A 16,070-nucleotide genomic window follows, 5' to 3' on the forward strand; every position below is an offset into this window, starting at 1 on the left:
TGCAGAAATATTTATGTTTGTAACAAGTGATGGCAATTAAAAAGTCTGTCCTCTAATTTCAAAGTAGAATTTTTCCTTAATCTACTTAGAAATTTCCCCTTACTTACTTTACTAAAGAAGATCACCTGACATTTTTCTTGTCATGATCTTATTTTGTAAACAACATCAAATAAATTTATTATTTAAATAAATGAAAATAAAGTATTTTCCATACATCTGTTTTACTTTTTTTGCTCCAATATTCATTTTAGTACGATCATAATTGCTACTATATGATATGATAAAACACATGACTATGTATTGCTTATAGTCACACTGCAACGGTAATACTGAAAAATCAATCTATACATAGCATATACATATTTTTTTATATTTAAAGTATATTTCCAAATTCGTGAATAATCCATTAAGTATGTTTTTTATTTGGATCTAAAATTCAAAACGTGTATAAGTCAATGTAAAAAAATAAGGTATGCTATGCATGGAAATAAAAATCTTCTTCCTTGTAGTAACTTGTAAAAAGCATGGATCTTCAGGAATTCATAATTAGAAGATTAAAAAATAATAGCATTTCTTGTCCTTTTTATATGTTTTTTTTACAACGATTAAATTTAGACATTCCATTATTAAGTATTGTTGTATGCATTTTTATGTTTTGTATGTATATTTCCAAATATTTATTCATTATCTCTAATGCTTGAGAAAAGGAGAAGTCAGAGACCTCCATAAAGATTAAAAAGAGCAGGGTGCTTTTTCAAAAACAAGTGCACCTTCAGTTTAAAGAGCACTAATCTTGCTAAATATATATTTTTATCTAGCTAGATTTTTGCCTTTCAAACGGAATTTAAAACACTTAAATAAATATGAGAAATATTTCATAATAAATCAGTCTAAAAATCATTTGCAGTAATTATGGTAATCTGAAATTCTGTAACTGCAATCTTTTTAAAAAAGTAAATAAAAGAGCATTTTTTTCTAAATAGAAGGAGAATAACATTTTTACAAAAATGGAACGAGGGAAGCATTTACCTCAGTGAAAGGGCAGGCAAAGTAGGCCACCCTTCTAAAAACACTTTGAATGAACAACACTGTTGAAGTATTTCTATTGGCGATGTCTACCTGGAATTTTTCAAAGTTAGTGGATTGGATTATAAGCAGATCCCCAACTTAAGGTTTGGAAAATTTTCTCAAAATTCTTGGCTTATATTAAGAAATATATCCTTCATTATTTTTTCGGGGATTACCTATTAAAAAGCATGAAAAATTGGCACTACGGACAATCAACCGCCGTAGATAATCTGCCAAAATTATTTTCTGGTCATCAGACATCATGAATTTTCTATCAACTTTCATTTCCCACAAAAGTGTAAAGGATTATTCACACTGGATTCAAAAAGTTTGTGCATGCCCGAATTCGGAAATGCGAATGAGAACCTTCTTCATGAAATATATTTACCAAGAAAAACTTTAAAATCGGATTCTCATTCGCATCTCCAATTCGCATACGCGATTTTTTCGCATTCTGTGTGATTGCTTTTTAAATGTGATGAGTCTGCTAGTTCGTTTTCCTGCTGATGCTGACTGGCTCATAGATAGATTCATTCACAAACATGGAATCAGCAGATGACAGAAGCTCTGTAATTAGTTATTGCTCCTGTGCTAAACGAATCAATGTATAATCTGCAGACTACACAGCAGTGCGTATTGTATGTCTTAGGTCTTTCAGTGAGGATAATACTCTTTCATGGATGTTGCGCAGAAAACTACAATTACTTCTTCAATCTTATTCAAACATTGTAATTTTGGTAACATTGTGAAAGCCCTGATGGCTGTAATAGTAATAGAATAAATAGTTAAGTTATGCTTACTTATGGCTGCATTTAACTCATCTTGTTCAACTTGAACTGAATGTCCAACGTGAGTATTCCAGTAATCTACTTTTATTTCCAGATTTTTCATATTTTCCGTTGCACAAATCATGGCTGGGCACTTCGAACTGGAGATATTAGAAACATTAAATTTTTTCTTTTTGTGGGATGTTTGATCACATTGATATACATGAATTTTTTCATTGGTAGGTAATACTTTTGGAGCTGATTGCAATGCATATTTACAGGAGGACCTTTTTTCCAATTCTGTTTTCCAGAGAAAGAAATCTGAAATAAAGTTTAAAACAAATATATAAATAAACAAATATTTTAAATAAACTTTTAATTGAATAATTTAAAATTTTAATACTTGGAGTATTTAGCTCAAAATAAATTGAAATACCTAAGATTTAACCCAAGGTATTAATACAGTGTTTTCATCGCAGAAAAAAAATGGGTGAGAATTTCTCACCCTTTCTCAAAAACAGGGTGAGATTTCAAAAAGTTAAGTAAAATTTCTAAAAATTACAAAAAAAAAAAAAAAAAAAAAAAAAAAAAAAAAAAAAAAAACACAAAGAGATTTGAAAAAAAAGCAACTTCTTTAATAATAATAAATTTTTAACATCTTCTAATTTTTAAAGCATTGAATATTTTTGCTGCGTCATCATATGGAAAATGTTCTACATCTACTTTTTCATCAGCTATTCTCATTAGGTTGCTCAAACGCGTATTTGTTTCGTTTTGATCGTTTCTACCCACATTTGTTTCATTTTCATTTGTCCGATTCGGACTAGAAGATATTGCCTTTACAAGGTATTGGTCCATCTTATATTAATGCACAAAAAATTTGAACGAACCTTAGAAGAAACCTTAACATGAAGAAACCTTAACTACAGTAAACATGTGGTTGCAGAGAAATGCGTTCTGAAAGAGGTTCCATGGTTCGGAGGGATGGTGTTCTGTTGTTCTTAAAGGTTCTGAACTGTACTGGTAAATAGGGAAGCTAGATAATGGGGCAGATGTTGAAAATAATGAAAGATACATAAAGAAAAGTGAAACAGATTTTATTTTGAATGGCGCAATGAGAAATTTTTTTCAAAATGCGAGAAATTCGCGAATTTTGAAGTTGGTTTATAGAATGCGCAAATTTCTTGCGGTAATCATTTTTTAATGCGAGAAAAGAAAAAAATATGCGAGATTCTCGCGCTGTAGTGAAAACACTGTAATACAGTAAGGAACCGATTATCCGGAACGATCGGGACCATCGCTATTCCGGATAACTGATTTTTCCGGTTTTCTGAATCGCTACAAAAAGCCGTTTTTTTTATTGTTAAACCCAACTAAAAAAATAAAAAAAAATTTGGAAATAATCTTAAAAAGAAGAAAAAAACGATGAAATAATACACTAATGATTGTTTCCAAAATTATGGTAAGGTAAACATCTTTCAAAAAAGAAAGAAAAATCCTAAAATCTTATGAGGAAAAAAAAAAATTTTTTTAAATCGCGAAAAAATTTATTGAATTTCGTTCCGGTTTTCTGATTTCCAGATAACGGGTCCTGTACTGTACAATAAATTCCCCGAGGCAGAATCGTGGCGACATTATTGCGGAACATTACCAAGTTCTTGCAGAAAGATTTTTCTTTTTGGAAGTAAATAAATTTGGTTTTCTTTTCTGCAGAAATTTTTGAAGGATTTTATCTTTCTTCGGAATTTTGTTTAAAAGATGCCTTTCTCGCTCATCAAGTGGAAAAAAAAAATGCTTGCGATTTTTCTATTCTTATTTGAGAATAATGAAAAATAACAAATGATGAAGTAAAAAATTTGGTTTCCTTTTCTACAGAAATTTTTGTTCCATTTTTTTATGAGGTTTCCACATAGCTTTTAAAATCTGATATTTTTATACAACTGAATCTCGAAATGAAAACACACATTTAGTAATCCCGTTTTAAAGGTTCGCTTGATTTTGCCTTCAATATTTTTTCCCCGGTAGTTACTGCTACGGATTTAATGTTTTTTTAAATTATATTTTCTAAAGTGATGATGATTTACAAAATGCGAAAAGAAATTAATTAGTGTGATTTCTCCCTACAAAATAAAAGAATCTTTCCTATAATATTAGAATTTAAAAAAAATACTAGATACTAAATTAAAAAATTCTTTAATTTGATCTCCAAAGTTTTTTTTTACTTATTTCATTTCTTTATTTATTTATTTGAAGTTGACACTTCTGTTATTCTACATTAGCAATATGCATATTTTTTATTCTTAAAATTATCTTGCAGAAAGATTTTAGTGCTAAAGAGTTTTGACGCAGAAAAACCGAACAATTTCTACCTCAGGATATAAAGTCAGAAGATTGATTAAAAGAGAAACGACTGATTTAATACTTAATTGCAATGAACACTAAGCATTTATTAGAAAGAGAAAAATATAAATGATTCAATATTAGAAATGCTTACATTAGTACAAAAGTTTAAGCATAATATAAATAATATCAAAATAACACCCTTAATAATTTTAATAGATAATTGCTACAGCTTTCAGTTTTGCTGCAAATTTTTTTCCAAAACGCACATATCATGACAGTAATTCTGCTATACTTCAGAAAGTGTATATATTTTAATTACCATAATTAAACATAACATAATACAGTAGAGAACCGATTATCCGGAACGATCGGGACTATCGCTATTCCGGATAACTGATTTCTCCGGTTTTCTGAATCGCAACAAAAAGCCGTTTTTAGTGTTAAACCCTACAAAAAGCCGTTTTTTAGTGTTAAACACAACTAAAAAAAAAATTTATTTGGAAATAATCTTAAAAATAAGAAAAAACGATGAGGTAATTCTCTAATGATTATTTCTGAAATGATGGTAAGGTAAACATCTTTCACAAAAGAAAGAAAAATCCTAAAATCTTATGTGGGAAAAAAAAATTTTTTTTTAAATTGCGGGTAAATTTATCGAATTTCGTTCTGGTTTTTTCGTTTTCTGATTTCCGGATAACGGGTTCTGTACTGTACCTACCATAACATAATTTTTCGTTAACCCGCACTGCACAGCTTAGTAGCTCAGACGTAGTGACATCTTTCTTATTTTCTCCATTGCGCTGTTTATGATCGTTCTGCCGGACTACTAAATTGACCGGTGCTGAAGCCTTCTATCTTCTAGGAGGTGTTATTACTCAGGTCATTTAAATTTCTAAGTTTTCTTTAACTAAAACTAGATTCCAATATAAAAAATATGAATCTCCTATTTGTATTCTTCACTAAACTGATAGCACTATAAATTACTTAGAGGTAGGAGTCAGAGCTGAAATCACCACAATTGTTTTAAATAAGTCCTCATTATATTCTGCTTTTTTTGCATTAGTAATCATATTTTGTTAGAATTTTTTCCTAGTAACAAAATTACATTATTTATTTTGTCTTTTTAAAGTTGAACTTTGCCCACTAAAATAATCCAGTGACCTATTTTTTTCTATGACGATCTTAAAGGCTCCCAAAGATTTTGTCACAACTATTTTTTTTTCGCGACCCTTAACAATTATTCGACGCTCTATAAAGTGTAAGCAAAACTGCTTGGCCTCAAAAAAAAAATTTTTTTAAACAATTTTATCAAACTTAATCATTTTTAACAAAATTTTAACTAGAGAATATGCAATATGCTAGAAAATAAAAAACGATCAATTCATTCCATTGCAATTAAAATTTTTGTGATTTAAGATGAAATATGAATTAAAAATATAATTACTAATTTATTGGAATTTTCAGAATATGATAAAAACAAAAGGATGGGAACTACATGGGGGAGATTTGGATTCACATGGGATTCATGATCAGTGGCATGTCTTGGCAACTAAAAAAAAATATCACAGAAAGGGACTAACTTGAAAGGTATAACTCATAGCCACCCTGGGCAAACATCTACAAGATTTTTTTTTTAAATTTGCAAGTTCAAAATCTGTTTGGCACCTTGGCATTCCCCTCCCTCCAAATGCCAATGCAAATCAAACTGCCATAGTTTAAAAAAAAAAAGGATGTTTTTAAAATTATGAAATTTATATAATTATTAATGTCAATTAAACATCTAAATCGAAACTTAACAATATCGCATGAATAAACAAACTTCACTAAAATTATACTTAACACATTATTTATAAAAAACATTGACTTTTATTCCAAAATGATTATTCAATAAATTCATAAATAGTATTGAAAAATATGTCAGATTGAGTTTAACAATAATGATTCATAAATAAAAACTCATAATAGCAAATTAAAAGAGAAATATTTTTACATGAATTTCAAATTCAGATAAATATTCATTCCTCATTTATTTAAATGCTCGACAAATAGATTTTTTAATTCGTAGGAACATAAAACATACCATTAAAACATCTGAATGTAAAGATCTGTCCCTCGTCACGCTGACCGTGTATATGTCGTAAATGTGTTTTATAACTTTCGTTTTTTCCACCAATTCCAAATACAATTCCACATATTGGACAAGTGCGGCTATTTTTCGTAGGTGGACGTGCAGTATGTACTTGCTGCACATGTTTAAATAAGTACTGTATTTTAGAGAAAGAACATTTGCAAAATCTACAAATGAAATTGGCAGGTTGATCGCTATCCATTATAAACTGTAATTACATTTGATCATTTGCGCAAGAAAAGCGAATTAAGATAGCACTTCTGTTTGGTAAACAAATTCTATTTACAAAATATTATTATGAATCAATGAACTTCCAATTATCCACCAGCATTTTCACAGGATATAACCGCTGTGATAAAATTTCACCAGGCGCATGCGCAGTAGAAAGAGAGTCAAGTTGGATATTGCCAAACTGATTCCATCTTTAGAACCGAAAAATTTCGAAACTGAGCATATACGCCTGACGTCATAAAAAAGAGAAAGTAGCTAGGACGCAGGGCTCGCAGCAGTTGCTCTTCCAATTTTTATTTTACGAAAAGTGCGAACTTGTATGGATGGTGTTTTCTACACTAGAACACCTAAATTTCCGGGTTACTGTTTCAGTTGTATTTTAAAGGCATTTGGCATCATTGTGTTTTGAGATTCTTGCAAACAATGTATTTGATTACTTATGTTTACAGTGCTAGCAATACTTGTGTTTACAATACTAAAAGTGTTAACACCAACGTAAGATGGTGCACAGCTTGCAACACGAACAAACAGTAATAAACAAATGGAAAGAGGCCAAATCAAGACTGCCAAAAAAGCGAGATATTCAAAATCTAGCAACCATGTCACCTTTTTTAATAATAAATAACAAAATAACAAAAACAAATTTTCACTCCAAACTCCCCAGAATTACATAATAACATTAATATCTTATGAAATACGGCAGATTTGAGCTCAGAAATTATCTAATTTATTTCTTTTATTGAAAACAAAATTATCCGTTTGAAAACATCGCCTATCAGAATAACATGTAGTAAGCAGCTGCAAACTTTTTAACCGGAACTAGAGTAGGTGCCGAGATCGAGATTGTTATTGTTTACATTCCAATTGAAAACACCATTCATAGCGTAATTAAAAGCGATAAAAATAAAGCTGCTGATTTAGAAACTAAATAAAAATAATGAGGTTTCTGAAATACATTTTTATCAAAAAAAGTATTAAATGGTAGTTAGCTGCAAAAGTTTTTTTATTTGTTAAAAATATGGACTTGAAAAACGAAATACTAAAAGAGTTTAATAAGTTATACTTTTCAGTACATTTAAAATAGCAAACTGCATTTTCAACAAAAGATTCACTCGGACCGCTATGACTGCTAACGAAAATATTCAGATTAAAAGAATCAAGAAGATTGAGTGGGTTAAGAAAGAGGAGCTAAAATTTCAACCAACTGTTTTTATACTTTTAAAAACTGTGATTTGTTTTTATATTTTTACATCTTTTTCAACTGTGATTGTTCGATTTTTATTTTTTTCTTTACTATATGCACAGCTTATTAACTTCGTTTATAACAAGTATTCTAAAAATGGGCATTAAATGCTATGATTACAGAATACTCTTAACATAAATCTAATGCATTACATTTTAATTTTTTATTATTTTGTACAGAAACTACCAATTGATCTAATTTTATCCTTTTTACAAGCAGATTTTGAAGAATAACACGGACCATATTAAAGTTTTTTTTTTTTTTTACCAATCTTGGAATTGAAAAAACAAATAATGATCATTACTGGATGAAATAATAAAAAATAACACATAATTATTATAAACTATTCTCTGTACAGAATTATATTTGGATAATCTAGCTCAGTGGTTTCCAAATGGCGGCCCCGGGGACGCATCCGGCCCGCAAAGCCTTTTTTTGTGGTCCGCGAACTAAAATGTATTAGCTGTCATTTTTTGCGGACAATTTTCGTAAAAAATCTATATGGGTTTAAAATACTTTTCTCGTTAATAAAAACCTAATTTCTTCGTTTCTGTGAAATTTATCATACCAACGGTGCAAAAAAATTTATTTCTCAGGTTTTGCATTCAAGAAAATATTTATTCAAATACAAAAATAATCGTGTAAAATCTTTTTTCTATTTCATTTTTTTCTTTTCTTTTTTTTTTTTTTGTATTTTGTGTGCTACTATGTAATTTAGCATGTGTGTATCAGAAATTTTCTCGAAGAAATTCTCCGATTTAACTTTTTGAAACCACTCATTTTGGACGAAAATATTTACACACACATTTGTAAATTTTAAATTTAAAATCCAAATTTCTATTCTCTGGTGGTTGCAGTAGACAAACCTCAATTTTGTCATTGAACATTTTGTGTGCTACTATATAAGTTTTAATGCCAACCTTTTTAAAGTTTTATATCTTAACAATTAGATATCTATTGCACATTAATTGTTTAATACAAAATATATTGTTTAATACACATTAAAGGTATTGTAGAACGAATTTTTTAGTATGCAATTAAATATTTTTAAAAATCTACTTCTTATTTTAATTTGTAATTCAATACTTTTGTTTTGTACAACTTGGTAAAAATCTGACAGTAATATTTAATGTTCCTTCAACAAAATTGCGGACCGCCATTTGATTTGTGTTTGTAATTGTGGTCCCCGGCCTCATGTAAGTTGGAAACCCCTAATCTAGATTTAAAAGAATATTTATAATTGCATGAAAAATTTATTTTAATTTGATTAAGCATGTAATAATTCTGTAATATTTTCTATTACTTTATTTAATAATAGTCTAAAAAAAACTTTGAGCAGTCAAGCATAGAAGTTTTAACTTTCTTTTAAACAATGCAACTTTAAATCACAAAATACCTATTTACAACAAAATCTGTTAAGCAAGTTGTGAATTATAAAATTTAAGAAAAATTGTGTTATTCTATCTCTCAAGAGCAATTCGACTGTTCACATTTTGTACTCTTTCATAAAAAATTGCATACTTTAAAATGATATAGAATTTTATATTTTTTACAACTTAGAGTTTTTACGACTATATTAAATAAAAAATTAAAAAAAATCACAGAAAAAGAGTTTTTTTTTTTTTGAAACTACACTATCTAGCCATTAATGACCGGACACCCCTTGAAAGGCAGGTGGACTCGTCCTGGCGGAATAAATACGCAACCTGTGGTAGGGGAAAGACCATTCGCAAGCAGGCGACGGCCATACGAGCGTTAACAGTGAAAATGAGTGGACGGCGAGAGCTGAATGAGGCGGAAAAGGACATGATCATAGGCTCCCACCGATTTGGTCATTCCATACGTGCCATCTCCGACAAGTTTCAGATACATCGGTCAACAGTTGGTGACGTCGTGTTGAAATGGGAACGAGAGGGAGTGATAAAACCGCAGTCCCGACCCGGCAAGCCCAAAATAATGACCGACAGGGATCGACGATGTCTTCGACGTGTAGTGAAGGCAAACCGACAAATGTCGTTGAACACTGTCGCTCCAGCATCCGGGCTGCATCTGGCAGTATTGCCAGTACACGTACCATTCGTCGGGAGCTGATTGTGCAAGGATTCCATGGACGAGCAGCAGCACATAAGTCAAACATCTCTCCATCAAACGCCCGCCACCGATTTCAGTGTTGCAGAGCACGTCGCCAGTGGACAGTAGAGCAATGGAAAAGCGTTACGTGTAGTGATGAGTCACGCTACATGTTGTGGCACTCTGATGGACTGGTGTGGACCTGGCGAATGCCCGGAAAGCGGTACCTACAGCAGTGCATTGTCACCACTATGAAGTTCGGCGGTGGAGGAATTATGGTGTGGTCCTGTTTCTCATGGTTTGGCTTTAACCCTTGGTGTTAGTGCGTGGAACCCTGAACGCAGAAGGGTATAGAGACATCCTGGACAATTCGGCGCTTCCCTCCCTACGACAACAGTTCGGTAATGGCCCGTTTGTGTTTCAACACAATAACGCTGCCATTTATAAAGCACATGCCATCACGGACTGGTTTGATGAAATGGGGGTGCAAGAACTTGACTGGCCATCCCAAAGTCCCGACATCAATCCAATTGAGCATCTCTGGGATGAGTTGGAACGCCGGTTGAGGGCCAGACTACAACGCCCCAAAACCACCACTCAACTCTTCGCCATGTTACAAAAGGAATGGCGGGCAATACCTGCCGCCGTGTACCAACACCTAGTGGATAGCCTTCCTAGAAGGGTTAAAGCTGTGATTCGGGCGCGTAGCGGCCCTACGCCCTACTGACTTGATACTAGCACCTCATGTATCCGAAATGAGAGGTGTCCGGTCATTAATGGCCAGATAGTGTATATTAGGGTAAACGAGTCTTTCCTAAGTGAGTGCAAGGATTTTTGAACTTCACAAATAGTTTCAGAGAAAACACACACGAAAAAAAGTGACGTTAACACTTTTGTTTCGACAGATGTCTTAATTAAACTAATTTGATCACATTTCCCCGATTGCCGCTAATCCCATGTTTAGGTAGTCAAAAATGCTAATGGCTCACTACAAGTGAAATCGACCAGTAACAGTCGCCGTTATGTCACAAATTTTCATGAAAATTCTTTCTAGAAAGGTTCTTAATGAAAAATGACAGAAGTAATTTTTTCAAATACAATTTTGAAATTTGACTCCATTTAAGAAAATGGCTTAACTCGTGGTGGTTCGTTTGTTAAAAATGTCTATATCTTTTTTATTTAGCTGCAGTTTTTTTTTTCTAATTTTGGTGTCATTAGAAAAAAAGGTTCAACACTATTAATTAAGACATTGAAATGCTGAAAATAATTACATAATTTTTTTTAAAAAAATTAATTGAAATAATTACTTTTTGACAAATTTGTAGAATTTTTTCGTGGGAAATTAACAATTTTCACCTTATCAATTTTTTTTACTCCCAATGTTAAATATCATGCTTACCAACATAAAAAAAATCAAATGTAGTTTTAAGCCAAAATATTTCAAAATTTTTTTAAAGCACAAAGATATTATCTTCAAATTTTCTCCATAATGTCAGTTGACATATTTTTCAATTTAAAAAATCAATAAAATCTTTATTGTTTTAAGTCCTTAAAAATATAAAACTGGTTTTCAGTTAAAATACTTCAAGATTTTTTTATTTTTGTAAAGACAAGTACGACCTTTAAAAGATATGACATTTAACATTATAGGAAAGAAAGAAAAATTGAAATGAAGAAACTTTGTTTTGGTGATATAAAAATAAAAAAAATTTCGGCTAAAAACCAGTCCTTCATTTATTTATTTTTTGTGACCAAAAATATCCTCTTGAGTTTCTTGTATGACAAAATATAATACGTAACATAAAGAGAAAAATATTGAGATCAATAAACGTTAGCTTTTTTGCTATAAAGTTGAGCAATTTTAACTAGAAACCAGTTTTTCATTTTTTTATTTTTGAAAACAAAAAAAAACGCATATTTTTATGTTAAAGAAACTAACTTTTAACATTACGTAAAAAAAAAAAAAAAAAAAAAAAAAAAAAAAAAAAAAAAANAAAAAAATTGAGGTCAAGCAATACTTCAAATTTGCAGTAGATATTAGACAAAGAGAGTTTGTTTTTAAAAAAAAATTATATAGCTCGAGTTTGTACTACCAGAAATTAAAATAGCTCACTAATGTTTATTGCACTTATATTTTAAAAAACACATTAGCAATAGCATGATTGGAAAGAAAAAAAAACTCATTGCTTACATCGAAAAGCAAACAAACACATAAATGAAGCTGGTCACTGCTGGTTTTTTCAAATACTCATCCACCACAAAAAGAATTTACAACTGCAACGTTCTTTTTAATAATAATGCTTGTAAATAATGTATTTACTTCTTTATTATTTTTGTTGTTTCTTTTAAATTTCTTTTATCAGTCTTGATATTTGTACTGGTTTCAAGAGTTTAAATGCATTTTTTGACACTTCATTGTGTTATATGGGTTACAGAAAATATAGAAAAAATAAGCAGATTATTTTAAATCAGTTTTAAGAATTCTTATAGGGCTTTATTTTGACAATGTAAAGCGACATTTCCAATGAACCACTAGCCAACTTTTCATTTTGTAGAAGTAATTTTTTATAGAGCTGTCAATAGAGCTGCACAATGAGCTATCGACGACGGTCTGGGAAACATCCCTGAGGATGATCTGAAGACATGCATCACAATTTTGATCTTTTTCATAAGGGATAACTTTCCCGCTACAGAATTGATTTATGTAAGTTTTTGTTATATAATATGATTTTTTGTCGTTCACATACAGGTGAAGGGTTTCACTACTTTATGCTTCTTTATTTCATAATAGCATTTTTTAATAGAAATATGTACATTCAAGTTTTAAGTAGTTTTAAGTTTTGTAGGATATTATCATGTAAAATATTTGCATGTTCGATCTAATTCCTTACTGTATCACCTAAGATGTAAATTTTCGATCATGAATAGTAGAAATATTTGCAGAAAGATTGTTTTCTAATGTATAACATGCTTTAAGAACAAACCTGTGTTAAAATGTCTAATCATGGGTGATTTACCCAAAGTGAGTGTCACCCCCCCCCCCTTTTCCTTTTCATAATGTTGGAATAGACATTTGTGGTCCCTTATACATTAAAGTTAAAAACCAGAGAAAGAGAATACTTAATAAAATATTTGTAAGTATATTTGCATGCTTAAGCACCAAAGCGATTCAATTGGATTTCATGAGCGAATTAACCTCAATAGCCTTTATTGCTTGTTTAAAACGTTTTTTTTAGCGGTAGGGGGAAATGTTTAAAATTATATAGTGACAATGCTAAAATCTTTATAGGTATATGAACAGAACTGAAAACACTTCAAAGTATAATAAAACACCCAGGTACAATTTTAGCTAATTTTCTTTCCAGGGAAAATATGGAATGGAATTTCATACCCCAAAACTTTACAATAGAATCACCATTAGTTTTTGCTGTCATTAGAATTTAGTTTTCGCCGTCAAACAGTGGTTTGACGGCAAAAACTAAAGCATCTAACAGTGGTTATTTAAATGTGCAATTTGAAACTCGTGCGTCGTAATAAAATTGTAGTAAAAATATGGGATTTTCAAACTTACATGAAAAAGTTGTCTTCAAAAGAAAAAGTTTTTGTCGTTAAAAAAGAAAAAAAATTCATTTATGTTTACCATGAAATTGGCACAAATAAAGCCCATCAAAAAGTTATAAATTAAAAGCATGATAATATAACTTATGAGTTGAATTATTATAATAAATGTACGAGAGTTTTAAAAAACACATGGAAGTTGGTAATTATAAATGGCAAAAAAAGAAAACAATAATTGAATCTCTATTTGGATTAGTCATAAAATCTGCAAAAATAAAACAAGTCTAAAAGTGATTACTCAAATTCGAAATTCACACATCATAATATTGTATTAATAATATCAGATTCCTTAAGACCATTAGAAATTTCATAGCGATAATTGTTCAAAGAAAATATTGAGGAACAACATAGATTTACAATAGAATCTGTTTTTTTTTTTTTTTTCAAATCGACCGCATCAAAAAGTAATAACTCAAATGCGCAATTCAAAACTTTCCAGTTTCTAATTATTTATTTTTTCCCCCAAAAAAAAAATTCAAAAGAAGCTCCTGCGGGCTGCACATCAACAGTCAGCGAGTCGTAGATTATGCACACCTATTCTATTGTATCAACTTCTTAAAACACTCATAGCAGTTGCTATTTTCCACAAAAAAATAAAAACTATTTTGGCTAATATCTTAAAAATCAAGTGGAGATATTTTTGCCTGCTTTCTTTATATTTCAGTCATTTTAATTAATATCTTCTTTAGTTTTTGGTAAATAGTAGTATCATGAGAGAAAAAGCTGTACCCATTTAATCGTTATGTTTGTATTTGTTTTAATTTCTATTGTATCAACTTACTTTTATATAATAGTTAGGTTTTTTCAATAATGAATGTAAAATGATTAGTCTTACCATTTGTTTTAGATTTTGCACACCTTTTTTTAAATTTCGTAGGCTCTTCCTTTTTATTGTAAGCAAATATTGATGGCACATAGTCGGGGTGTTTAGGATCACTAGATGCTCTACCTGAAAGTCAAAGATAAAAATCCTTATTACTACTATTACTCATAAAATACTTGAAAAATTAATCACAATGAAAATGAAATTTTAGCTATTGAAGGTTACTATGAAGTATGTTTTTATATTAATTAATGCAACTTAATAAATCTTCAGTGTAATAATAATATCAATTTGACTTAAAAGTTAAAAGACAAAACACAGATATTTATAAAGAATATATAATACATCTGTTAATTATTAAGAAAAAAATTTACACACAGTGTCCCACTTTGCAACTGTAACTCATACTGTTCTACTCAAATTTACCTAATATATTTTTTTAATTTCCTTTAAATATCAATGGTCATTTTTGCTATGAAGCACACCCTATCATTTAAGCTCTAATGATGATTCATAGCAGTCAAAGTAGACCATGTTATTACAAAATAACACTTATTAAGTAACAGAAAGTAAAAAATCAAATAGTATATTGAGGCAGTGTAAAACACGAACGTTTAGACACTTAAGCAATTTATTAACAAAATGTATGACACTGAATTATTAAAGAAAAATTCCTATAGGGCTATATAAGATAGCATTTATAAATCTAAAGTAAAGGATACTGTCTTATTATTAGCATTTTTCTCCCTTTATTATGACAAAAATTTAAATACTAAATTTATGTAAATATTTTGTTTACAAAGCTTTAATTTCATGAATAAAAAAAAAAGTCTTAATTTTAAAAAAAGTAGTTTTAAAAACCTGTTTTTATGTCACAAAATACAAAATTTTCAATTTATCAAACAAGAGGAAATGATGCGATGTGATAATTTAAAGTTCATATTTTATTTAAATAATATTATACAGACATGATTGTTTATCAAAGGATGAATTAGATTGCAGTGTATAGGAAATATGACAAAACTATTTAATACGGGTAGTAGCAGATATTTTTCATTTTCAAAAGCATTGCTAATTAATTTGAAAGAAAAAATGTCATCCCTTGATAATCTTTTAAGAAAAAAATCGATGGCTGATTGTTTATAAATATCTCTTAAAATAATTTGGTATAAAATTAAGAAATAGACATAACCATATTTCCTATAAATGCCAGTAATCAATACATTAAATAGCACACCACTAATACGCACCAGTTATAAAATGTTTACTGCATAAAGAAGAATGTTTTTTGGATTTCCAGTCTTTTCGTCTGACAGCGATTTCCCACAATTTTCTTCTGTAAGGATCAGCGGGAAATGCTATCATTTTAATCTCTGACAGCGCATTTGTGTTAGATCTTAAGCTACATCCGACAGCAACGCAACAAGGACTTGAACGTGGTTTCTTGTAATACTGTTCAAACCTCGAACGCGAGTTCATGATTATCTTAAATAATTTTATTTTTTACATTTCCCAAGCAACAAAAGCAAGATTTGTAATTTTGTTGATATAAAATGCAGCTCATGAGATCTATACAAGACTATATGACATGTTTATAGCTTTCATCGTTTTTAAATGTCACGGTTATATGTAAACAACAACTTTTTTTTTTTGTGAGGGTATAGGGTCATTCTCACTGATCCTATATCACGCATTCCCAGTCTCCGTTGAGAAAATTGGAGACCCTCCTGATTGGTGAGCAATTCGCAGGAAAATATTTTTCACTAACCAGATTCTCGT

The 16,070-nt window shown here is 30.1% G+C and overlaps 1 protein-coding gene across 2 annotated transcripts in view; it reads right to left on the reverse strand.

The window, feature by feature from the left end:
* The window catches only part of LOC107443470 (uncharacterized), a 32,110-nt gene extending 16,249 nt beyond the window's left edge, over positions 1-15,861 (reverse strand). Inside the window, exons 1-3 of one of the 2 annotated variants that reach the window (XM_016057333.3) lie at positions 15,542-15,861; positions 14,304-14,417; positions 1,869-2,156 (exon numbers count right to left, since the gene is read on the reverse strand). In XM_016057333.3, coding sequence (XP_015912819.1) covers positions 1,869-2,156; positions 14,304-14,417; positions 15,542-15,770 — 631 coding nt within the window. In that variant the 5' untranslated portion in view covers positions 15,771-15,861. Of the gene's footprint in view, positions 1-1,868; positions 2,157-6,258; positions 6,684-14,303; positions 14,418-15,541 lie in introns of those variants that run through there. The other variant, XM_016057334.4, reaches the window with a different exon arrangement.
* Between the last annotated feature and the right edge of the window lie 209 nt (positions 15,862-16,070).

The sequence above is a fragment of the Parasteatoda tepidariorum genome, chromosome 6, assembly GCF_043381705.1.
Source record: "Parasteatoda tepidariorum isolate YZ-2023 chromosome 6, CAS_Ptep_4.0, whole genome shotgun sequence".
NCBI lineage: Eukaryota > Metazoa > Arthropoda > Arachnida > Araneae > Theridiidae > Parasteatoda > Parasteatoda tepidariorum.